Genomic DNA, 24,407 nt, shown 5'->3' on the forward strand with positions numbered 1-24,407 from the left:
TTTTAGAGCCAATTATGCACATTTTACATTGGCTAAGCAAAATAATTGGCTTTACTTAGTATTGTGAAAAGCATTTTATTTGATTTTATTATTATTTTATATTTCTTATACTTTCTTAAATTACTTTGATATATATATTATATATATATTACAAAAATGGTTGATTCTGACATCAAATTTATTAGTCATTCTACAAGGAAAAAAAGCTTGATGTAGTGCAAGAGTTTTAATATCTAGGGGCCAACCTATCAGATTTAATGTATTTTTAAAAAGCATGAAAATAAAGTAAATCGTCCAATTTATATTGGTTAATTTGGGATTTATTAGAGACAGTTTCACTACAGAGGCAGCGACATTCCTTATGATATGTTCTTACATCACTTATTGTCACACAGAAAACTTGTAAAGCCAGTTGAAACTGTATATTGTTGCTGTTGAAAATGAAATCTCTCCACAAGTTTACCGGTAAATCAAAAACATATCTAACCTTTAATGGACGTAAACAAGCACATTATAGATAATCAAAGTCAAATAAATACTGTTATTGTAACAATTTACTTGAGTATATATTTTAATTTGGAACAATCTGGTTGAAATCTCAAATGCAATATTCGTTTTTAAAATCCTAACCGCTCTGGATGCTTTAGTGCCTGGAGAAGTCGTGTATAAAGGTTTCAGATAGGTCAACTAGAGCTGTTGCAAGAAGTGACTGTGTTGTACCATTGAGGAAAAGACATTTTCTTCCCACGCCTCACATGGCTGGTATTTCCTTCTCTCTTTAAGATGCTCTTTAAGAGATTGACAACCACTGATTTATTGTCAAAACAGTTAGAAACATAGTTCCTGATGCTTTGTAGCCTTACAAGCTTTAATTGTTCTGGCTTGTGTATGTGTGTGTGCTTGTGTATCTATTCAATGGGTACAGTTTAATGTGTTTTGTTGAATTTTGGCCAAATCATGTTTACATTATGAAATTAGGATGTTGATAAATGTTTTTTTGTCCTGTAAAATAAGTAAATACTAGAATACAGTTCAGAATTTCTTAGTATTTGGTGAGGCTGCCTAGGCTCTACAGGGAGTTTGCACATGTTATTAATACATATATTAAAGCACATGATGTTATTAATACATAAATTAAAACAATAACTCACTGCCGCTTATATTCCAATGCTTAAATAACACCCGATGATGACCGAGAACTGTAAAGGTTTAAGATTATGTACAGCAATTGTCAAACATATAGTGTTCTACAGCCAAGAAAGCCCAGCAGCGTCTCTACTTCCTCCGGAAGCTGAGAAAGGCCCGTCTCCCTCCACCCATCCTCACCCTCTTCTATAAAGGGACTATAGAGAGCATCCTGAGCAGCTGCATCACTGCCTGGTTTGGGACCTGCACAGCCTCTGACTGCAAGACCCTCCAACGTATTGTGAGGACAGCTGAGAGGATCATCGGAGTCTCTCTCCCCTCCGTCATGGACATTTACACCACCCGCTGCATCCGCAAAGCAACCAGCATTGTGGATGACTCCACCCACCTTTCACACAGACTGTTCTCCCTCCTGCCATCAGGAAGAAGGTACTGCAGCATCCGGTCCAACACGACCAGACTCTGCAACAGCTTCTTCCCCCAAGCCATCAGACTTCTCAACTCCAGAGACTGAAATGATGTTTTTTTCTGTTCCATGCACACACACACACACTCTCTCTCTCTCCAACCATTTACCCCAGACAATATGGGAAGCATTTTGCACTAATAACTTTACTACCTCGCTGGACTCAATATTTATTACACACTGCATAATTTGCACACTACCCCCAATTATTTATTATCCTCTGTCTGTATTGTGTTGTGTTGTCTGTCTGCACTTGTACTGTGTTGCACTTGTGTTCTGTATGCACTGTCTATGTTGCACCATGGTCCTGGAGGAACTTTGTTTCGTTTCACTGTGAACTCTGTATGTAGTTAAAATTACAATAAAACCCACTTGACTTGACTTGACTTCTTCTCTTAGCCTGAGCCAAAAATCACAGTTCGACTGCACACATATTTGGCATTTGGCAATTTATCTTTAATACATTAAACAATAAATTGAAAGTGACATCACCAAATGAACACCATTTAAATCATTACTAATGCGAGCACCTTAATAAGGACACACAACCGGCATTTTACAAGCCTTTGATAATATTTGAACCAATTATGCAATTTGAAAGAAAGATTCACCACATGTAACAATTATGTAACAATCAATCATAAGCTGTGCTTCACAGCTTTTCAAGTTCTATCAGGATGTAATATTAATACCTTCTGTTGCCATTGTCCTGTTTGATAGTGTGTATGTGTGTATATATAAGTACTTACACACATACACAAGAAAGGGATTCTACACAGTTCTGTGTCATTCTGAACCACATTTGAATGAATGCATCCTGACAAACATATAAAAATCTGAATACTTGCACTTATAATCTTATTAAAACATCACACGCCCTTTGCATAGCACCATAATCATGGTCTGTCAATGTGGGAACACCGCTGTGCTACTGTACATAGCAGTGAGTCGTGAATATAAAAATACATATATTTATTACATAAACGTTTGAACAAGCCTGCTCTCCTACATCTCTAGCTCTGTCGCAAACATATCTGACACACATTAAAACAACAACAAAAAAGTTTACAAATTAATCTTAAAACGAAGAGACAGCATTAAACGTAGTTAACTTTTTAACGTTGCAACATCATCTAAATCTCAGAATGAGATCCTGACTGCTCAGCTATGCTATTACTGCTTAAGTTAACACTGGGTTGTTATTTATGATTTAATGGAAATTAGACAGCAATGTTCGACTTTAGAAATTGACGTTTACATTGATGTGTTATGTTTTTTTCTGTTATATAATCTACACAATATGTGCCAGCACTTAAGAACTAAAAAAAAGTTAAACTTGAAGGGGAATTCCATTGACTTTTCCATATTCCTGCATAATTAAAGCTTTTCCAATGGTGGCTTTTAATATCTCCAAAAGTTACAAATACAAAGTTTTAGAATATATTGAAAAAGTTTTAGCCGTAAAACTAAAACGCATTGCTGCAAATCCATTCATGGTGGTGGGGTACATGCAGAGTGTTGTAAGGCAGTAGTGGTTCAGTGGTTAAAGTACTGGGTTAATGATGATAGGGTTGACCCAACAGCTGCCACTGTGGGTTCCTTGAGGACGGCTCTTAATCCTCTCAGCTCCCCTGGCACTACATGGAGCAGCTGCCTACAAATGGTGGGCATGGTTGTCTGTCTGTCTCTGTCAAAATAGTCCCTAAAAAAGGCAAATTTTTTAGAATTTCCACTGATTTACCTTCATCAGCATTACATATACAACCCGAAGTCATGTTTAGGTTCCCTGGTGGTTTCTTAGGGTTAAAAAGTGGTTCTATTTGCATTGTAGACTTTACAAAAGGGGGTGGCCCTGTGGTTAGAGCACTGTGCTATTGACAGCAGGGTTGTGGCTTCGATACCCGGGCTAGGCAAGCTGCTGCTCTTGGGCCCTTGAGCAAGGCCCTTAAGCCTCCCTGCTCCCCAGGTGCAGCAGCAATGGCTGCCCAGGCATGTGCAGCTTAGTACATGTGTGCTCACTGTCACTGCGTGTGTTTGCTCACTAGTATGTATGTGTGTGTTCACTGCATGGGTGGATTAAAAGGCACAGGCCAAATTCCAGCTGTGTCCAACACAAACGGTGAAGGTGGTGTTCTTGTCTTGACTTCTAGTTCTTATTAAAAATGCTGTAGAGATCTAAGTTGGTAGGTTTCTCTACAAGAGAATGTACTCAGACTTAAAAGCACTGAAGTATGCAGAAATAATAAAAAAATCGAGGGAATTGTCCATTTAAGGGGTCGGGGTACATTTATTAGCAAAGCACTTAGAAGTACTGTCCTTTTGCTGAATCATGCGATTATGGAAATCTGCTGAATGAACGGAAGTCCTCAGTGCTTGTTGGGGATAAAGCTTGGAGTTTATAAGAATAGAACAGAAGTGGAAAGCAAAGTCATTTGAGAACTGACTGAACCTTAAATGGGATCCAAAGCTGAAATTACCCCTGTTTCCCTGTTTGTTGTAAATTGAACACATCCCCTCCTCCATCTATTACATTCCTAGGGAGGAAGGCACCATCATGACGGGTGGGTCAGACCGTGTGAACGTGTCTGAACAGGGAAGGCCTCAGTGTTGGTGTCTAAACTTCAGAGCTGTCTCCACTGTGTCTAGTGCTGGTGGTATGTCTGCTGTTGCTGCCGCTGTAGGCTGAGCAGGACGAGGTGGAGTACGGTGGATACTCCTTCTCTTTCCTCTTGCGCCGGAGCAAGAGAGCCACCAGAATCACCACCAGACACACCAGCAGGATGAGCCCAGCCACTCCCAGCAGAGTGGGCATGCCGACCGGCAGAACTGAGTCAGAATCAGGCTCTTTGCCTGCGCTACCCTCCACAAGGGGGCGCTCCAGGTGGGTGTCGTGGCCCCATGGCTGCCGCTGGCTCACTCTCAGGCGGTCAGAGCGGTCCAGGGCAATGTGCTGGATGTTGGTGCCGCGGTTGTTCTCCACACCGATGTCCAAAGCTTCAGGGTCAGGCACGGCCCGGCGGTGGCGAGTCAAGGCACCAGAGTCGGGTAGGACAGATGAAACGGCATGGTGGTACTCCAGGCTTCTCTTACCGATGCCACGGTTGGCATTGTCCTTGGAGCGGAGGGTGTAGATGGTGTGAATAAACCACTCCCGCCCAGCTGCAACCTACGAGAAAAATAATGTTCTTTATTGTTTATGTCCAAATGTTTGTGGACACCCCTTCTATCGAATGCATGCAGCTACTTGAAGTTGCATCCATTATTTCTGACACAGATGTGCGCACACACACACACACACACACACACACACACACACACACACACATTCACAGCTTGCCTAGTCCTTGTAGAGAAGTACTGACAATAGAATAGGACTCTCTGAAGCAGATAAACCAGACAGGCCTATTGGAACCTTGCCTAATGCCAGGCTTGGGTTAGAGGGGTATAAAGCCCCCAAGTATTGAGCTATGGAGCAGTGGAACTGCTGTGTTCTCTGGAATGATGGATGGTGCTCAATCCAAAAAAAATTTCAGCTGAGTTGAGGAAATAGTGACGAGGTGAGGTGGTGAACATCATCTAATATTCTGACCTCACTAACACTCTTGTCACTGAATGCAATCAAATCCTCACAGCAATGCTCCAAATTCTAGTAGAATTTGGACTTCCCTGGACAGTAGAGACAGTTACTCCAACAAAAGCAAGGCAAACTTGTTTTTAATACTTTTGATTTGGGAAGAAATGAGTAGGTGTCCCAATACTATTTAATTATTCATATAGTTAATATATCAAGTATATGGTGTACTGTTTAAAAGCTTTAGGTACCTGTGATTTGAAATTCAACATAAAAAGCTGCTTATCTGGTCAGTAAGTGTTTTTCTCCTCAGTAAAACACTGATTAGATTAGAATAAACACTAATAATAATATTCCTACAGAAAGTCATGGTGGTTTTCCATCACTGTGTTCATTAGAACATTTCTAGAAAGCTGTAATATTGTATTATTTGGTAAATCAGTGCTTAATGATGGTAAATCAGATGAACTAGTGATGGAATTGAACACATCCAGCAGTGGCTGGGATTTGTTCTTCAGACTAGCTCACAAGATCTCACCTACTTTCTTCTGAAATTGAAGTTCTTGTTTCTTTTTACTGTATGTATGTTTATCTGCATCTATTCGAATGGGATCTTGATATTTTACAGTAAAGGAATTGCTGAGAGACATGGCTTTAAATAATGAGCTTAGGTGCCTAAAACACCTGTATGAAAACATTCACAAAATATTTAAAAAAAAGTCAATGCAAACATATCGAGACCAATCTCTCCTAGCGTGCATGTATATTGTTATAAGGATATAAAGTAAAGCTATGTCTCTGACCTGGAAGAGTGGGGATGAAGACAGCGTGAACCCATCTGATCCCGGCTGTCGGATTAGTGAAAGGGCCCCTGGAGTGTCCAGTGCTAATGAGGCGTCAAACTGCACATCTCCGAAAGCAGAGGCCTGAGTCTCGGGCTGGGCTTTGTCCTAGAGGGCAAACATATAGCCACTTCAGACACAATGTTAACACAGGAGATGGAAGCCAATCATGTAGGACTGATTTAAGAAGTCTTCTTCCACCTGTTGAGTGTTGTGAACCCCTTAGACCCAGTATGCAAGCTTACACTTCATTTCCTAATCCATATCATAAGTAACATCAGTTTCATAGGCCCTACAATAGAACCCTGTGGGACTCCACTAGATATGCTGAAGCAAATTGTCTCCAAACAATTCTTAATAGTTTCTTCATCTGAATTAACAACTGAATAGTAAATCTGGGGTTCAATGGGTTAACCTGACCCTAATCTGTATTTTACTCTTGATGAAACACAACCTACAAATTCCCAAAGCGTAAATTTATAGGAGAAATAAACCCTGTTTAAACCAAAGGTTTTTATAAAACGTTGACAATTTTTAAAACAATTGGCATACCAGGATCTTGAACCTGTAGAGCAGTGAAGGGGCATCAGCCAGGCAGCCGTACTCTTTATTGGTGGGATTATACTTTGGCACATAGCCGTCTGTGCCCGTGCAAAGGAAGACCTTCTCTATGCTGCAGGAGAACGAATCTCCCAGGTTCTGCACCGGATCCACCATTACCCGGCCATAGATAGTGGAACCTACACAAGAACCAGAGACCCAGAGAGAGAATATTCGTTAAATCTTGATAATTTTTCAAGAGAGCATTGCCAGTTTTTGAGTCAAATACAATATAAAGCATAAGACTGAAATCACTGTGTTAGTGCTGGTCTGAAATGTAGTCTCAGTGTGAAATATTATGTAGCAAATCCTTTATAATAGCAGCTTTAGAGTCATGTTTAGTCTCTACTGACTGTCACAGGGAGCATGGCGTCTCCGTCATTGCCACCAGAACTGTGTAACGCTGCATAACCCGAGTCATATTAGCGTAAAGTCCTGTAGTATTGATCTACCGCCTCAGTCCACATGCTTCTTCACCTGCAGATGCTACTTCAACTTCTCAGCAAATGCATGTCTACGGCAGTCCATGAGAAGGTGCCCAACGCATGGTTTGTATTTATGGCAGTGGTGTAAAAGTGAATTAATCTAAACAACTGTAGGGGGAGCCCAGGAGCAAAACTACCAATTATTTGTAATGTCAGTTCTGTCATCTTACCCTCAGTGAAGGCAGCGTCCGTGCCTTCTCCAAAGCCCATGGAGCCATCAGACAGCCAAAGCTCCCTCTTCGACAGCAGGAACATCTGTGTGTTCAGACTGAACTCTGCTGCCACAGGGTCACTCACCTGGGAGGAAAATGGATGGTTTCACAGAACTCACTCACTGCTTTCATCTTATTAGGAAGTGTTTACTACTGACCAATTAACCAAATCCAGCTAGTTGGCCACTGATGTCGATAGATGTTGTAATCTGGTTGACCAGAATTCAATGTCAGGACAATGTCTAATGCCAGACGTCAATATGATGTAGAAAAGTGACACCAGCTGACGTTACCAAAATCCAATGCCTTCGAAGCGTTGAATGCCAAAGTCATGCTGATGTAAAATGAGAACATTTAGTTATGAGAAACGTCTGTTAAACGTCTAAACAAATAAAATAAAATAAATAAATTCTAACAATGTCATTTATTGATATTGTTGGTTTTAAGTCATGGTGTTAAGCAGCCATGTCTGCATCAATGTTGGAGCTTGATGCCAACCCAATGTTGAATCTGGATGGATCTATGATGAAAATCTTAGCCAAAATTCAATGTCTTTCTAATGTTAAATGCCAAAGTCATACTGATGTAAAATAAGAACATTTAGTTATGATAAACGTCTGCTAAACATCTAATCAAATAAAATGATAATAAAATAAATTCTAACAATGTCATTCATTGATATTGTTGGTTTTAAGTTATGGTGTTAAGCAGCCACGTCTGCATCAATGTTGGAGCTTGATTTCAACCCAATGTTGGTTGTGGATGGATATGTGATTAAAATACCAACCCACATTCAATGTCTGTAAATGTTGGGGCTTGATATCAACCCAATGTTTGTTGTGGGTGGAACAGTGACTAAAATGTCAGCCAAAATTCAATGTCTTTCTAACGCTTTCCAAACATCACATTTAAAAGCCACTTTGACATAAAATACCAACATTTATTCGTGAGGCATGTTTACCATAACACAACGTCTACTGAACTTTACCATGTTAACGCCCATACAACAGTAAATTCCACCTAATATTAGACGTTGATATTGTTGGTGGTGTATTGTAATAATGGTGTAAAGTAACCAAAATTCAACGTCTGTCTGACATTAGACTAAAGTCAAGCAAGTATAGTTTTGTAATGAATATGTGATTTTGGTTCTGGGTGGATATGTGAGTAAAATTTCACCCACAATTCAACATCTGTACAATGTTGGGGCTGGATGTCAAACCACTGTTGTTTTTTCACAAATATGTGACTTTGATTTCCAATCAAATGCAACATCTGTAAAATGTTGGGTTTGGACATCAACCCAAGTTTATTTTTCAACTAAAATGTAACATCTGTCTGATGTTAGGCCGCCACACAGAGTGCAACTGAACATAATCTGTATTCAGTTCAGAAATGTAGTGAATTTTGTTTATGTGTGGCTGCCTCAGCACAGAGTGTGTGTGAGTGTTGGGGAAGAGTCTGACCTGCTGGAAGCGGATGTCCATGTCAAAGGTGAGGGGCTCCCTGGGGTGGCACACAGGTGGAATACTGAACTCTCCATTAGGAGAGGCACTGCAGGGAATCAGCTTCACTGTGTAGGTGCCAGAGTAGTCCCTAACCTACACACAAGCATACACACACCCAAGCGCGCACACACACACACACACACACACACACACACACACACAAGGTTGAAGCATATGCTCATATCTGTTTTACCAGCTGGGTTCTACTTAACTGCAAAACATAAATATGGTGGATCAGGATGAACTGAAGGTTCTAAATAGTAACATTTGCACTGTTAATGGTCAGTGGGTCAGTCCTACAGGTGTAATATCAGTAGATATTCTCCCAAAATGATAATGTCTAATTAGCTGTCATTCACTACTCACTGCAAAGTCCGAGACGAAGCTCCACTGCTGCATTGGCTGGTTGTAAGTGGGCTCAGTTCGGATCAGAGAGAGCGTGAAGGTTAGCCCAGGATGATCTGCAGACATCACCATAGACGACAGGCTGCTTCCTGTAGGCCAATAGAAAACAACGGTTGCTTTACTTAAACTAGATGATGAGTAAGGGTGTAAAATTTCAATCATATTTTTATTTTTGTACCAGTTTATAATAACAAACCTCATAAAATAGCTTAAGCTTTATTTAGGAGATGACTGTTAAAGATATAGAATTGCTTCATATCACTGCTGTCCAATGAAAAACATGTATCTCCATGTTTGCCCGTTTTTAGTTTTCTCCATCATTTGAACCCTGGACCCTGTCCAACCCTGCTCTGCTCAATGTGAAAATAATTCTGATGAATGGACCAATAGAAATGCTCTAAATTACTTGGATTCAACTCTTATTTTACATTGACTTCCATTCAGAGATTGTGACACTTTTGCCTTCTCCTGTAAAGTCACCATTTCATTGGACAGCGATGATATGCATGAATAAATTATTGCTGTCATGCAAAAACCTTGCATTTCCAAATTGGTCACTTTACAGGAGAAGAAATAACCTTAAATTTCCAATGAAGTCGATATAAAACAATTTATTCCAAGTCTTTTCAGAATTGGAGAATTCCTATTGGTCCATTCATCATGACATTTGGACAGATTCACATTATGTCATTATGCCAAGTGAAATACAACTGACCGCAGAATTAGTTATTTAGTGATATACCTTTTAATTAATATTACTATTTTTTTAATATATATTTCAATGATCTGAAGCTTGTTAATAGATATTTATGAATAATTGTTAAATTATTTGTTTAGTTATTTACTAATAACTCATTACTGTGTCTATTGTGCATATATATATATATATATATATATATATATATATATATATATATATATATATATATATATACATATGACCTCATCACAAATTCATCACATCCACCTGCATGCAGTCACCACTGTGTGGAAATGTGTGTCTGACTGGATTGAATAACCCTCATTCTGCCACACAGGAAGGTCACAGTCCTTGGGTTGCAGGCTGGATATAGCAGCTAGAATAAATCTGGGGCTATGGAGAAGCAACTCAATAGGACATATGTCCTAGAGAGGGACCTGTCAACATGACCCTCCGGACATCTTCCTGTATATGTGACAGAGAGAGACTCTTCACCTGGGTGAGACATGACAAACTGCCCCCTGAACCGGGCCTCCGTCTTGAAGTTGACAACCAGACGACCCTCCTCGTTGATCCTCATACTGGTAGGGTACATGGCACCTGTGAAGGTTTTGTAGCACAAATACTGTGTTCATGAGTTAAATATATGATTATTGTAGGCAATATATACCAGATGTAAAAACAATACATTGCAATATATTTAAAATATTTCCAATATTATGTCATGGGTAATATACAGTATATCCACATAATGTTTATTGTTAATTTGAATAGCATATATTTTAAATATATATTTTGGGATATACTCAATATATTATATTGTATGGGAAAGTGCTTTGGAAATCCAGAAAACATGTATAGTTAGCATGTAAAGGGCAGTCACGTCCTAATGACAGTCATTTCTGGTCATATATAGAAGTGCTGCCTCGGTTTGAAAGTCTTATCATATGCATCATATGCTGTCCTCATCTACATTGATATCCTCATGTAGATCTATTTTCAGGCCGATATGTGATGACGGATGATCTCAGGTGACAGGTTCAGTACTTTAAAGGTGTTTTAGACTACCAGAATATCAGGCTCTGTTAGAACAGATACACTACCTTGCAGTTCAGCTTCAGGTGGGCTGCCAATACCATCCTGCCACAAGATGGCAGTGTCGTACACAAAAGTAAGGCGCAGCTCAGACTGCAGGTCAAAGTGCTGCCAGCCTCCAACAGCAACAGGAGAGTGAAACACATAGGAGACGAAGAGAGGCACACGCAGGGTAACATAGGACTGGACCAGGTTCAGCACCTGCAGGAATGTGCACACACACACACCTTAATATTAAAGACATGGTAAATAAAATTAACAATTCTTTAAATAAAATATGGAATAAAAACATCATAGTTGTCCTGCACAGATGAGTGTTTTCTGCTGGGAAATATATTTATTTATATATACATATTTAGTCAATGAGTTGCTTAGTCAGCTTACTGTTTTATTAGAAACCCCTACTTTATACTCACATTTATGGCCACTTTTTTAGAAACCCCTACAGTTTACTTCCACTCACTGGCCACTTTACCAGAAACACACATCTTATTTTATCCATGTACTGGCCACTTTATTAGAAACACCATATTATACTTCCATTTATTAGAAACTCCATCTTATACTTCTACTTACTGGCCACTTTATCAGAAACACCCATCTTATACTTCTACTCACTGGGCACTTTATCAGAAACACACATCTTATACTTCCACTCTCTGGCCACTTTATCAGAAACCTCTATACTTCCACTCACTGGCCACTTTATCAGAAACACCCATCTTATACTTCCACTCTCTGGCCACTTTATCAGAAACACCCATCTTATACTTCCACTCACTGGCCACTTTATTAGAAACACTTATACTTCCACTCACTGGCCACTTTATCAGAAACACCCATCTTATACTTCCACTCACTGGCCACTTTATTAGAAACACACATCTTATACTTCCACTCTCTGGCCACTTTATCAGAAACACCCATCTTATACTTCCACTCACTGGCCACTTTAGCAGAAACACCCATCTTATACTTCCACTCTCTGGCCACTTTATTAGAAACACTTATCTTATACTTCCACTCACTGGCCACTTTATCAGAAACACCCATCTTATACTTCCACTCACTGGCCACTTTATCAGAAACACCCATCTTATAATTCCACTCACTGGCCACTTTATTAGAAACTCCATCTTATACTTCTACTCACTGGCCACTTTATCAGAAACACACATCTTATACTTCCACTCTCTGGCCACTTTATCAGAAACCTCTATACTTCCACTCACTGGCCACTTTATCAGAAACACCCATCTTATACTTCCACTCTCTGGCCACTTTATCAGAAACACCCATCTTATACTTCCACTCACTGGCCACTTTATTAGAAACACTTATACTTCCACTCACTGGCCACTTTATCAGAAACACCCATCTTATACTTCCACTCACTGGCCACTTTATTAGAAACACACATCTTATACTTCCACTCTCTGGCCACTTTATCAGAAACACCCATCTTATACTTCCACTCACTGGCCACTTTAGCAGAAACACCCATCTTATACTTCCACTCTCTGGCCACTTTATTAGAAACACTTATCTTATACTTCCACTCACTGGCCACTTTATCAGAAACACCCATCTTATACTTCCACTCACTGGCCACTTTATCAGAAACACCCATCTTATAATTCCACTCACTGGCCACTTTATTAGAAACTCCATCTTATACTTCTACTCACTGGCCACTTTATCAGAAACACACATCTTATACTTCCACTCTCTGGCCACTTTATCAGAAACACACATCTTATACTTCCACTCTCTGGCCACTTTATCAGAAACGCCCATCTTATACTTCCACTCACTGGCCACTTTATCAGAAACACCCATCTTATACTTCCACTCTCTGGTCATTTTATCAGAAACCTCTATACTTCTACTCACTGGCCACTTTATCAGAAACACCCATCTTATACTTCCACTCTCTGGTCATTTTATCAGAAACCTCTATACTTCTACTCACTGGCCACTTTATCAGAAACACCCATCTTATACTTCCACTCACTGGCCACTTTATTAGAAACACCTATCTTATACTTCCACTCACTGGCCACTTTATTAGAAACCTCTACTTTACACTTTCACTCACTGGCCACTTTATTAGAAACACCCATCATATACTTCCATTTATTAGAAACACCTACCTTGTGTTTCCCTCACTGGCCAATTTATTAGAAACCCCTACTTTGTACTTCCACTTACTGGCCACTTTATTAGAAACCCCCTACGGGATTGCTCACTGGGGGGTAGGAACCGGTGATGTCCCAGTGATGGGGCCAACGCTTAGACCAATGTCATTACTATGTTGCACTTGACCGCAGTCTCCATTGCCCTCACCTGCCCATCTGTGCCGATGGATCCACCGCATTCGTTGAGCAGCTCGGACATGTCATAGTAGCTGCTGAACTCCCACAGGCAGGCCTCCAGGTTGAGGTTGCGGTAGAAGCGCAGGGAGTTGGTGCTGCGCATGGCCGCGCTGTACTGATACGGCGACGTCTCTCCGATGATCTCTGGGTTTTTGGTGGCATCTGTGATAAAGCCGTGGCCGGTCTGGATTTCGTTGAAGTCCAGCAGGTTGGAGCAGCGGTGGTTCCCCACTCGGGTGCCATCCGGACTCAGAGTCAGCTCAAAGTTTGAGAGGGGGCGTGTGGAGATGACTGGCAGCATGCCTGAACAAACCAGACACAGGGTCAGAGTGGAGTAGAGTGTGCCATACTGTGCCATACCAGTGTTGCCAAACCTCTCCTTTCCTTTTAACCTCTTAAAATACATAATAAATTGCTATCGGTTAATATATTATCACTGTCATGCAAAAACATTGTATCTCCATTTTTGCCGTTGTTCTTTACATTGTGTCCAGATTTCATGATGAATGAACCAATAGAAATGCTCTAAATGACCTGGAATTCAGTCTTTTTACATTGACTTCCATTGAAAGTTAAGAAGGTTTTTCCTTCTTTCCCTTCTTTTGTCGTTTTGGAGATACAAGGTTTTTACGAGACGATGACATGTAAGAATCTACAAATTTGAGAATGTCCTACGTAGGGCAGGCTAATTTATACACACATAAGGTTATAAAAGAATGACCCTCACCATCCATGTGTGGCATAGTGATGGTCAGTTTGATGAGGTTGGGGTAGTCAGGGTCATCTGGACCGGTGTAGCGGATTTTGGCTGAGAATGGCTCGGCTCCAACGGTACCAGGAACACGGGGCTGGCAAAGACCTGCAGAACAGCACATGAAATAAGTTGTAGTTTTAGTAAAGTAATGCTCAGTCTGCTTCGGGACCCCCCAAAAGTCAGAAACCCATGCATTAATGTGATGCCCAGAACTATCAGAAATATCAGTATTATCAGTCTCATAGGCTGTGAAGACCGGATCCAAAGGGATCTTAGTGTTAACATCATTTTGACTGGTACAGAGAGTTTTCAGTCTAATGCTCACTGTTCTGGGATGCTTTCAATGCTTTATGTTTATAAGTAACCCATATCTGCCTTTAGTGTAAACAAATGTCCAGCCTGAACCATTTCTCTACTGCAGCTGAATGACCATATACAGTATCAGCTATGGATCTGATGTTGGACCATAGTTTATAGCTTATTCTTATCACTTATATGATCTATATCTTATATGATCACTTTTGAAAGATTTTTTTTTCTAGAACCAGTTTTTAGAGTCTTGGTAACGAGTCTCACCCTCCTCTCGGCTGACGATCACAATAGCAGAGCTGAGCTCCAGCCCTGCATCCCCGTTGGCGTTGAAGGCCCTGGCTGCACACTGCACGCGTGAACCCGCTTGGAAGTAGATGGAATCCAGCGTGATGGACTTGGTGTTGGTGAAGAAGGTGTTGGTGTCCACCTCACGCATGGGGCTGGTGACGCCATCTGGCCCACTGGGGGCGCTGACGAGCCAGCGGTACTGAGTGAGAGTGTCATTAATGTTCTCCACAGCGCAGATGGAGCCAGTCTTGTCGAACTCTGAATATTTGGGGTTGCAGGCCTGATGAGATGGAGAAGTGAGAAGACAGTTGTTTGGAAGAACCAAGTAACTACTGGAAAATGAGACAGTACTTATCGGGAAATCATTTGTGGTCTATGGGCCTGGTTTCTCGAAAGCTTTGAGGTGTTGAGATCATTTTCAGTAAAAGGATTAATGTGATGCTTGCTCACTTTAGGAAACCCAATGCTGGGTTAAATCCATGTTTCAAAGGGGACTTTTCACTTATTTGCCATTTGAATCATATTACACAGGTATGAGAATACTTAGGAGACTTAGGTGTCTTGCCCAAGGACTCTGCAAGTATAGGTGTAGGGTGGTCAAAGGAAAGCCACAGGGAAGGCAGTGTTGTTACCCACCATCAAGTATGAAACATGAACCAAACTAAAATGTGTATGTTTCCTTGTGTATAATATATTTCCTATTTAAATATATATCATAATTATAGACAAATGTAGAGAAATGTACAAATATATAATTCAAATAATAAAAAAAGGAAAATCAACCCAAATAATAAGGTTCCAGCACCAGTGCTTGGACCCCTAATAAATGGGTCTAAAGGAAGTACAGTTGAGCAACAACAACCAAAGATCAGAAGTTCATAAATGCATGTACATCATACTCACCGTCACACACACTACTGGGTATCCTGTGGGAGGATAGGGGTGCTCCTTTGCCCGAGCTGTATCGTCATACATAAGTAGAGACACCACCTGAGGCACGGCTGGGAAGGTGACGTCAGCCACACTGTCCATCTCCTCAATGTACACAATAGCCTTGTTCATCTGAGGGCAACGAGGAGGAGCAATCAGCAGAATCTCAAAAACCCAACACAGTTAATATTTGCAGAGTTTTAGCACTGAACGAGCCTGACGCTGATTTAGAAATGAATTCCGAGACAAATTAAATTGACCTATCATGACGTCTTCAATGTTCCTAAGTTCAGCCATGTCTCTCCACTGCTGCATTCTTTCTTCACTGGCTTCCTGTAGCTGCTGCCCAGGTCATCAGATTCAGAACCCTGACGCTGGCCTACAAAGCCAAGACTGGACCAGCCAGCCTCTTCGTACTTGATGGCAATGATCAAAAGCCGATCTGCACCAAGAGCCCTTCCAGCTTCAAGTACGGCTCGGCTCGACCCGCCATCCCTCAAAATCCACGGAAGACGAGCGTCCAGACTTTTTATTGTCCTGCACTAAAGTGGTGGAACGAACTTCCCCTGGGTGTCCGAACAGCAGAGTCCAACGCTCGCTGTCTTCAAACGCAGACTGAAGACCCTCCTCTTCTGAGAGTATTTGGGTGAATAGCAGAGTGGTCACCTTACTGACTTGTGTTTAGTAGAGTCTAAGATTAGAGGTATCCTTGAATTTTTGCCTTTTCAAACTAGCTGAGGTTTTTATTGGGTAAATAGCAAAGCATTTTTGTAAGTCGCTCTGGATAAGAGCGTCTGCTAAATGCCTTAAATGCTCAACTGTTGCTATGCTGGTCAAGCTTTACAGAATTTTGGCACTAAACTGGACATTTTAGCACATTGTGACTGGCCCGAGTGTTATTCATTCATTCATAATTATATTTATGTTGCGTAGTGTGTGAAAGGTCACGTGTTGTTGTTGTTGTTGTTGTGTAACAAAGCTAATGTTAGCATAGCAACATATTTTATGTCATTGCTGTTTTCGGCTTGCCTTGTTTTCGAACTTCAGCAACTTAGTCCAGCTCACTAGTGTAACACACATATATCACTGCTGTCCAATATCTCCATTTCTCCATTATTTTGAACCCTGTATCTGCCCTGAACACTGTACAAATACTTCTGGATGATCCTTTAAATTACTTTTACGTCATATTTTTTAATGGACCTCTGTTCAATTGCACTTCAATGTAAATTCATTAGGTCAAAGCATTTCACAATATTTAGTCATTCTGTCCAATCTAGCAACATTAGCTACAGAACACATTTGTGGGCGGAGCATCAACAGGTCAGCTCAGTTCAGTTTTATTTACAATGCATTTCAGCACAGATATTGTCCAAGAAGTCAAAACTGTCCAGAGCTTTACTGACATGTAGGTCCAACCCCCTAATGACTGCTGCTGTGGGAGAAAATGGTAGGAAGACCATGCTGAGGATGAACTGAGGGGGACCAAGAAGGAGAATCCATCCTCCACAATTAAAATATCAGCTTAAACATATCATCACTGTCACACAAAAACCTTGTATCTACATGTTTTCTGTTTTTCAGTTTCTGAGATAACATGAATCTGGTAGTTATTCTTTATATTGTGTCAGAATGTCATGATGAATGGACCGGTATCTGGTATCAGTTTAATTGGATGATCTATTGGATTAAACTGGACTCACCTTTTCCAAGAGTACTCTGGCAGATTGTAGTGTATGTTGAGTATTGTGGTCTCCATACTGACTACTGTATTTAGTAGTTTCTAAACTTAGAGGTATTCTTGGATCCTAGGCCTCAATTGTGAATAAACTAATAAAAGCCTTAACATTAAAATTACCATCTTCCACAAAATTCTGTATATATTTCAAAATATTGCAGCATTTTCTGTTGTCCATCAGACCCTCATTCATCCTGTAACACTGCCATTTCTCCCCCTGTAAAACTAATGGTTTGATCTTTCTGACATAGCTGTAAGAAGCTGGCCTTGTCAAAGTCTCTTTGACCGCATAGTTAAAAAAGGGGTAAGATGATCTTCCCTCTCAGAGTGTCAACCCCTTATCTTCCCCCTATGCTGTACCCTGCTGCTGTACCCCTCTCTTGTACCCCGCTCTCAGTGAAAAATGTGATAAACGGCACATGACTATTCAGAGCGTTACTTTAAAGCCTGCTGAGCCATTGGCTATACATACATATACATCCTGAGAGCCCTCAGAGCTCTGATTATAGGTCAGTGTGTCCTCTGAGAGACATTCATGTTCCTCTCAGCACAGAGGGAGACAGCGGCCGCCTCTACAGGAGACAGAGACTGACCCCTGCTGACAGAGGCAGCTGCTATGTGGCTATTTTAGCAAAGTGAGGTAAAGGCATGTTACTCTGTGTGTGTACATATGCATGTGTGTGTCACGGAGTTGGTGGAGATATTTATGCAGTAGACGACCTCTGACCTGTGTCTCGGCCACCATATATTCATCCGGCTTCAAATGGACGGTGAAGGCCTCACGGATCTCCCTCTGTCCGTCATACAGGACCTGAACCTCCACTACGTGCTCCGTCTCGCCTTCTTTAAATTCCACATCTACACACACACACACACACACACACACACACACACACACACATATTAAAAAAACTGGAATCACTTATTTTAATATTATAAAACCAAATTCATTATTAATAATACCATTCTGTAAATGTGTCTACATTTCAGTATTAATAATTAATATTATATACACATGGATAATAATACAATTATTATTGATATTATTCATATTTTAATAACAACAGTAACAGTAGGGTGTGGCCAGTGGTATCAAAATACAAAAAATGCTGTCAAATATTGTAGTTTTGAGTGTGTTTGAGTGTGTGTGTGTGTGTGTGTGTGTGTGTGTGTGTGTGTGCGTGTGCGCGCAATCCTATCTGCTGACCTTGAGACAGGGGGTTGTAGTCTTCTCCAGACGTGGCAGAGCCGTCCTTGGTGTGAACTCTCACCACAGAGACCTTGGAGGTGTCACCCAGACGGAGGACGGGGATCTTTACCATGGCGATCTCCCCGGCAATCTGCGGCTCCTTAACGCTGTACTTAATCTCTGAGAATCTGATGATGGGCTCTGGAGGAAGGACATAGAGAAGACAGAGTTCAGTTCAGAGACAAGAATCATGACATTTTATATATTTCGGCTATGATTAAAAAAGGGACGGATTAAATGTGTGTGGATCATCTTGTAATGCTGATCTATGGTGTTATGGGAGCTTTGAGTCCTCAGATCTACTCACTGTCTTTTTTGTCAGTGATGGTGACCAAAGTTTCCTTCTGCTCTCCCAGTGCAGCTCCGTAGGGAGACTTGCTCTTGGGCGTTCCTAAAACCAGCCGGAGCTCCTCATCCTCCTCATGAACAGAGTCATCGACCAAGGTCACCACACACGGCTTCTCGTTTTCACCTGCAGACGCACACAGAGAGAGTGTAAAATGTAAGGGCTTAATAATTCAATCTGCTGTCAATCTAATCATCATCTACATTATCAGAACATTTAACAAAAAATGCATCAGTAAAAGTTGATGAGTTGCATTAATAACCACAAGGTTGTAGGTTCAAATTCTAGGACTGTGGCCATAGGCAAGACACTCAAAACTGGCCACCTCAAGAGGTACTACTCAAATGGTATGAATGCTCTGCTCCCAGATTGGGCATAGTTACCATTACAAGGGTATCATTAAAGTAGCTTAACTTAATTACACAGTATCTGTTTCTGAATGATCAGAAGTTTGCAGACCTGGCAGGAAGGTGATGATGGAGGCGTCAGTGTTGGGCCGCTCGTTGTAGTCCATCATGACCTGGGCGGAGCCTTGGCGAGTATAGCAGCGGACGGTGGACTTCTGGCTGATGTCTCCACTGCGGTACACCATAGCTTTCAGCTGGCCGTCAGCCTCGTCCACCTTGTACTCCGCCTCTCTGAACTGCACTTTAGGAACTGATAAAACAGAGCAACCCTTCTGGTGATTTAATGTTGGTACAAAACATTAGATCTGAGATCTTGCTCACAGCTGATCAGAGAAACACTCACAACTGAACACTGCCAGCATCGATGTAGCGCGATCATTTTTAATACCTAATTAAAAATGAGAACTATTGCATATTAATGAACAATGGTTAGTTAGAATGGGCCGAAAATCAGACTTTTAATAGCTTCTAGGTTCTAACGAAAGAAGCAGTAGCGTTGTTATTAAGACATTGTTCTAAATAGTTAGGTCCAGAAGACCACTTCAATCCCCTTGACAAGTAGGAATTGGGTTTGAGGGGGAGAGAGGAAGTAGCACTCTCCTGAATCTGAAGCTATAATTGCTATGAATGGTGAACCCCACATGCAAATGGGGGAAGACAGTACCAGATATCACACCATCTGAAAGAAACATGCCGTTAATCCAAATTTCTGAACGAGGAACTCTGGCAGTGTGAATGCAGCTTACACTGTGCTATATAGTGGAGTCTATGCCTCCTTTACCTAAAGGTCAGAGAAGGAACCAGAAGGTCACTGGTTAGATCCCTTGGACAGGCAGGAAGAGGGATTGGGGGGGGGGGGTGGTGAATGAAGTATGCTTCTCCTCCCTCAACATTTACAGCAGAGGTGCCCTTGACCATGGCACTTAACCCACAATTGCTCCCCCAGTGCTAAGGGTGTCTGCCCACTGTTCTGGGTGTGTGTTCTCACTGCCACACTGGGTCGAATGCAGAGGATGCTTTTCTGCATCCCTCCTCTATTTCTACTGCTGAGAGAGTCTGTCAGTGGTGTGAGTATGATGGAGAAGCTGGTGGACTTACGGTCAGTTACGGTGTCGTTGATTGTAATGACGGTCTTGCTGGGCTCTCCCAGAACAGCGTTCATGGGCATGCGCAACACCAGCTCAAACTTCTCCGGCCCTTCCAGTTCCGGACGGCCAAGGTCATCCAGGATAGTCACCCGGAACGTCTGCATGGTGACGCCAGGCGCGAAGTCCAAGTTACGGCTGATGCCCACGTAATCCAGGCCCGCTAGAGACAGTCAGTCAGAGTAACGTGAATCATTATTAATAACACTCATATACTACCATATAACTTACCCCAAATAATGCAGTAAAATAAATCTCTGTGTAAATGGACCTGTAAGACTATAAACCACAGTATCAATCTACTACAGTATGTTGTTTTACCTTCTGCAGAGACGGGCTCACTCTTCCTGGAGCGCACAGTGACGGTAGCGGTCTTGGAGAGGTCAGTACCTGTCCTCCATACTCTCACCTCCACATAACCAGCACTCTCGTCCACTGTGTACTCGGTCTCTCCAAAATACAGTGAAGGCTCTGTAGGACGCAAAGAGACTCAGTAAGTTTGGCCATCGTCTTCATTCAATAGATTTAGTGATATTCAACTACAGATTCTACAGATCTGCAGTGTCTGAGCTACTGTGATACAAGCCCATTTGATACTTGTAGGCTCCACTTATGACATTTGTGTGGGTTCATGTACCAAAACGTATAATTTATAATAATAATAATAATAATAATAATAATAATAATAATTATTATTATTATTATTATTATTATTATTATTATTATTATAGTATTCATTATACATCTCTGCAGGACCATTCCTACACTTTTGATACTAAGCCTTTGAAGACAGAAACCCCCTAAAACTATGATATGAGCCCTTCTATACAGAATAAGCTTGGTGTGACAGGAGTATAAGTCTGAGCTTGGATTTCACTCAATTATGGTTCTTTAGGATATGATTCAATATATAGCATTGTGCAATTTCATTTTTTACCACAACTATTTTTAGCCATTTTTAAAAATACAAAAAAAGGCATTTACACAGCAGTGAATAAAGACAACAGACTCTATTTTTATTTTTGTGTTGAAATTAGGCCAAGGATTTTATTTTGACCAAACAATTTGTGCCTACGTAACCCCTCAAACCATTGATTTATCATTCAGCTATGATTCCCAATGTAGAACATATTAAAACTACTGAACTAAGTATTTCATAACTGTTAAGTTTAACCTGATTTGGTGGAGTCCCTCAGGGTTCTATCCTAGGGCCTATTAAACTGATGTTAATTAAGAAGTGTGGGCTTCCTCACAGAGGGGAATAGGTTCATTAAATTAGACTCTCATTCATCATAGTCTAATTAAGTGTATAATCATTATAATCAATGATTCATCTAATCCAGAAATAAAACAGTTCTAGATTAATGCTTTACTGTGTATTTATACAGCGAAAGTGATCATCATTTCATTGTAATCCACTCTAAGGATCACTAACATTTAGAAAAGCAAACTCTGAGCAGATTACTGCTCTCTAGGTGCAGTATAGGATCCTCACCTATCAGCCAGTAAGAATGTCCAGGTGACTTAGGCTCCTGTCTGACCCATTAACGTGTCAGAGAGACTGCCTGTGTCATCACCTTGTAACAGCACAGGAAACTACTGTCACTGCCTACATCCTGCCCCTACAGACAAGCCAGACAGCCCTGGCTGATAGACCAGCCAATACACTCTATAGTGTGTGTGTGTGTGTGTAGAGAGAAAAGGGGTGGGAGAAAGGGAAATACACAACTCCCTTAGACGTCCTAAAGAAGACAGTCCGAACACACACAACAATAAGATTCCAACTCTGGCTGGAGTCCAAACCACAGATCTGCTCAACTGAACTTCCCACACCCCATTTCATCCCTCTCACACTCACACGGCTGGGGTCTTTTAGACCCACCAAGAAGTCCAGCCCAAGAGTTGTGTGAATTCTCCTCTGTCATTAGACAAGAGGAGCGTAGAAATGTACACGCATTATTTAGCCATAAATCTCTCGCAGGCTCGGGTTCGCCCTCATCTGCCTTTCAGTGTAAGGGCATTCTAAAGGGGGAAGGAGGGACCACCCCTGATAGGGTGGGATGGGGGGAATGTGGCTTTTAATCATGATTTAACTGCAGAGCAGAGACTTGGGATGGTGAAAAGACAGAAGCCTGAATGTTCTCACTGTAAATGTAAAGGAAAGCATTCGAAGCTGCTCTCAAATACTCAACACCTGTGAGCGCAGTGCAACTGTCAAATTTCTCTATAATGGTCATTTCATGATAAATGACCACTAAACCTTTTTAAAGCTAACAATTTGAAGTGATATCAGCAGATGTTCAAATCTGAAGGTATGATTTCAGAGGTTGCAGTGTTAGTAAATAGTCTTAAATCTAAGGTAACTTGCAAAGGTAATCTAGATACCTAGACAGCCTAGCCCTACAGCAAAACAACCACTACTGGCCCCAGTCTCTACAAGTATAGACATGATCAAGCACTAAGCACTTTGATCTGGTCTTGCAGAGGTTTGTGGGCCATTATAGGACCCTCTCAGGCTTTATTGTTTCCCTTCCACTTGTTTTGAGCTATCATGTTACCAGGCCTCCAAAGATGGCTTTAACACTGGTGACTGAGGGAGAGACTCGCACACACTGGGACCATTCAGTGCTTTTAAAGAGTGATGGACAATTGATGGACAAACGAACAAAAACAAGGGAGACACAAGGTAGAAACCTGAAGCACAAACAAAACAAATGGAGACACTATAGGTCATGAGAGAACTTGTTGCTGTGTAGAAATGGCCGCATACAAGGCATCAGAGAGGGTGTGGATCAGCAACACCTGGGGTGTGGAGCAGAGGCCGACAATATCCACACAGACGTGACCAAGCATTAAGAAGAGAATGCTTGAAGAATATAGAAAATGATTAAGAAAGGACTTAAAGCATTATACTGTATGTAAAAAAAAAAAAAGTATTGGGACACCTGCCCATTCATTGTTTCTTCTGAAATCAAGGGTACTAAAAAGGGTCTGTCCTGCTTTTGTTGGAGTAACTTTCTCTACTGTCCAAGGAGGAAGACTTTCTACTAGATTTTGGAGGAACATTGCTGTGAGGATTTGATCGCATTCATGGACAAGAGCGTTAGTGAGGTCAGGATGTTGGATGATGATGATCACCACCTCACCTCATCATCCCCAACTCCCCAACTCATCTTAAAAGTACTGGATAGAGCATCACCAACCATCATTCCAGAGAACATAGTTCTACTGCTCCACAGTTCAATGCTGGGGGGCTTTATACCCTTCTAGCCCACCCCTGGCATCTTAAAAGTACTGGATGGAGCTCCACCACCAACCATCATTCCAGATATCATAGTTCTTCCACTGCTCCACAGCTAAATGCTGGGGGTCTTTTTCCCCTTCTAGCCCACCCCTGGCAATAGCCAATTCTTTCATTACAGCCAACTGTATTCAGGACAGGCTAGCCCAGTCGTTTTATTATTCTATATGACTAAAGGAGAGCAGGAGGGTGGAACAGAAGCACTGCTGAAGGGAAGCTCCCAGTGTTATGAGATATCACTGTAGTTCTGGGCCGAGTTCAGAGAGTTTTTCCCTGTAAATGCTGACTTAAACTCTGAGTCAATCTGATGTCTCCTGTTACTGTGGCAGACTCCACATCATTAAGTGACTGGAAGAGTGGAACACAGCCACATCCTGAATGACTCTGATCTTACTTCAAAGGCTCATGTCTTCCCTTTTTTTCTTCCTATAGCTCAGCTGCAAAACAAAAGCTTCCATTCAGCACAATATCAGTTATTTGGGATCACATGTTCTCTTTCTGCATCACAAACTCAAGGCAGCTTTCATATCTT

The 24,407-nt window shown here is 41.3% G+C and overlaps 1 protein-coding gene across 1 annotated transcript in view; it reads right to left on the minus strand.

The window, feature by feature from the left end:
* Window positions 1-4,226: 4,226 nt before the first annotated feature.
* Window positions 4,227-24,407, minus strand: part of frem3 (Fras1 related extracellular matrix 3) — a 48,734-nt gene continuing 28,553 nt past the window's right edge. Inside the window, exons 7-24 of the mRNA XM_072677133.1 lie at window positions 20,896-21,045; window positions 20,528-20,737; window positions 19,482-19,679; window positions 18,984-19,148; window positions 18,635-18,817; window positions 18,155-18,285; window positions 15,663-15,821; window positions 14,736-15,039; window positions 14,133-14,264; window positions 13,377-13,708; window positions 11,039-11,231; window positions 10,431-10,535; window positions 9,197-9,324; window positions 8,789-8,923; window positions 7,281-7,407; window positions 6,578-6,765; window positions 5,987-6,133; window positions 4,227-4,778 (exon numbers count right to left, since the gene is read on the minus strand). Of these exons, the coding sequence (XP_072533234.1) occupies window positions 4,227-4,778; window positions 5,987-6,133; window positions 6,578-6,765; window positions 7,281-7,407; window positions 8,789-8,923; window positions 9,197-9,324; window positions 10,431-10,535; window positions 11,039-11,231; window positions 13,377-13,708; window positions 14,133-14,264; window positions 14,736-15,039; window positions 15,663-15,821; window positions 18,155-18,285; window positions 18,635-18,817; window positions 18,984-19,148; window positions 19,482-19,679; window positions 20,528-20,737; window positions 20,896-21,045 (3,539 nt within the window). The remainder of the gene's footprint in view (window positions 4,779-5,986; window positions 6,134-6,577; window positions 6,766-7,280; window positions 7,408-8,788; window positions 8,924-9,196; window positions 9,325-10,430; window positions 10,536-11,038; window positions 11,232-13,376; window positions 13,709-14,132; window positions 14,265-14,735; window positions 15,040-15,662; window positions 15,822-18,154; window positions 18,286-18,634; window positions 18,818-18,983; window positions 19,149-19,481; window positions 19,680-20,527; window positions 20,738-20,895; window positions 21,046-24,407) is intronic.

This window comes from Salminus brasiliensis, chromosome 4, assembly GCF_030463535.1.
Source record: "Salminus brasiliensis chromosome 4, fSalBra1.hap2, whole genome shotgun sequence".
Taxonomy (NCBI): domain Eukaryota; kingdom Metazoa; phylum Chordata; class Actinopteri; order Characiformes; family Bryconidae; genus Salminus; species Salminus brasiliensis.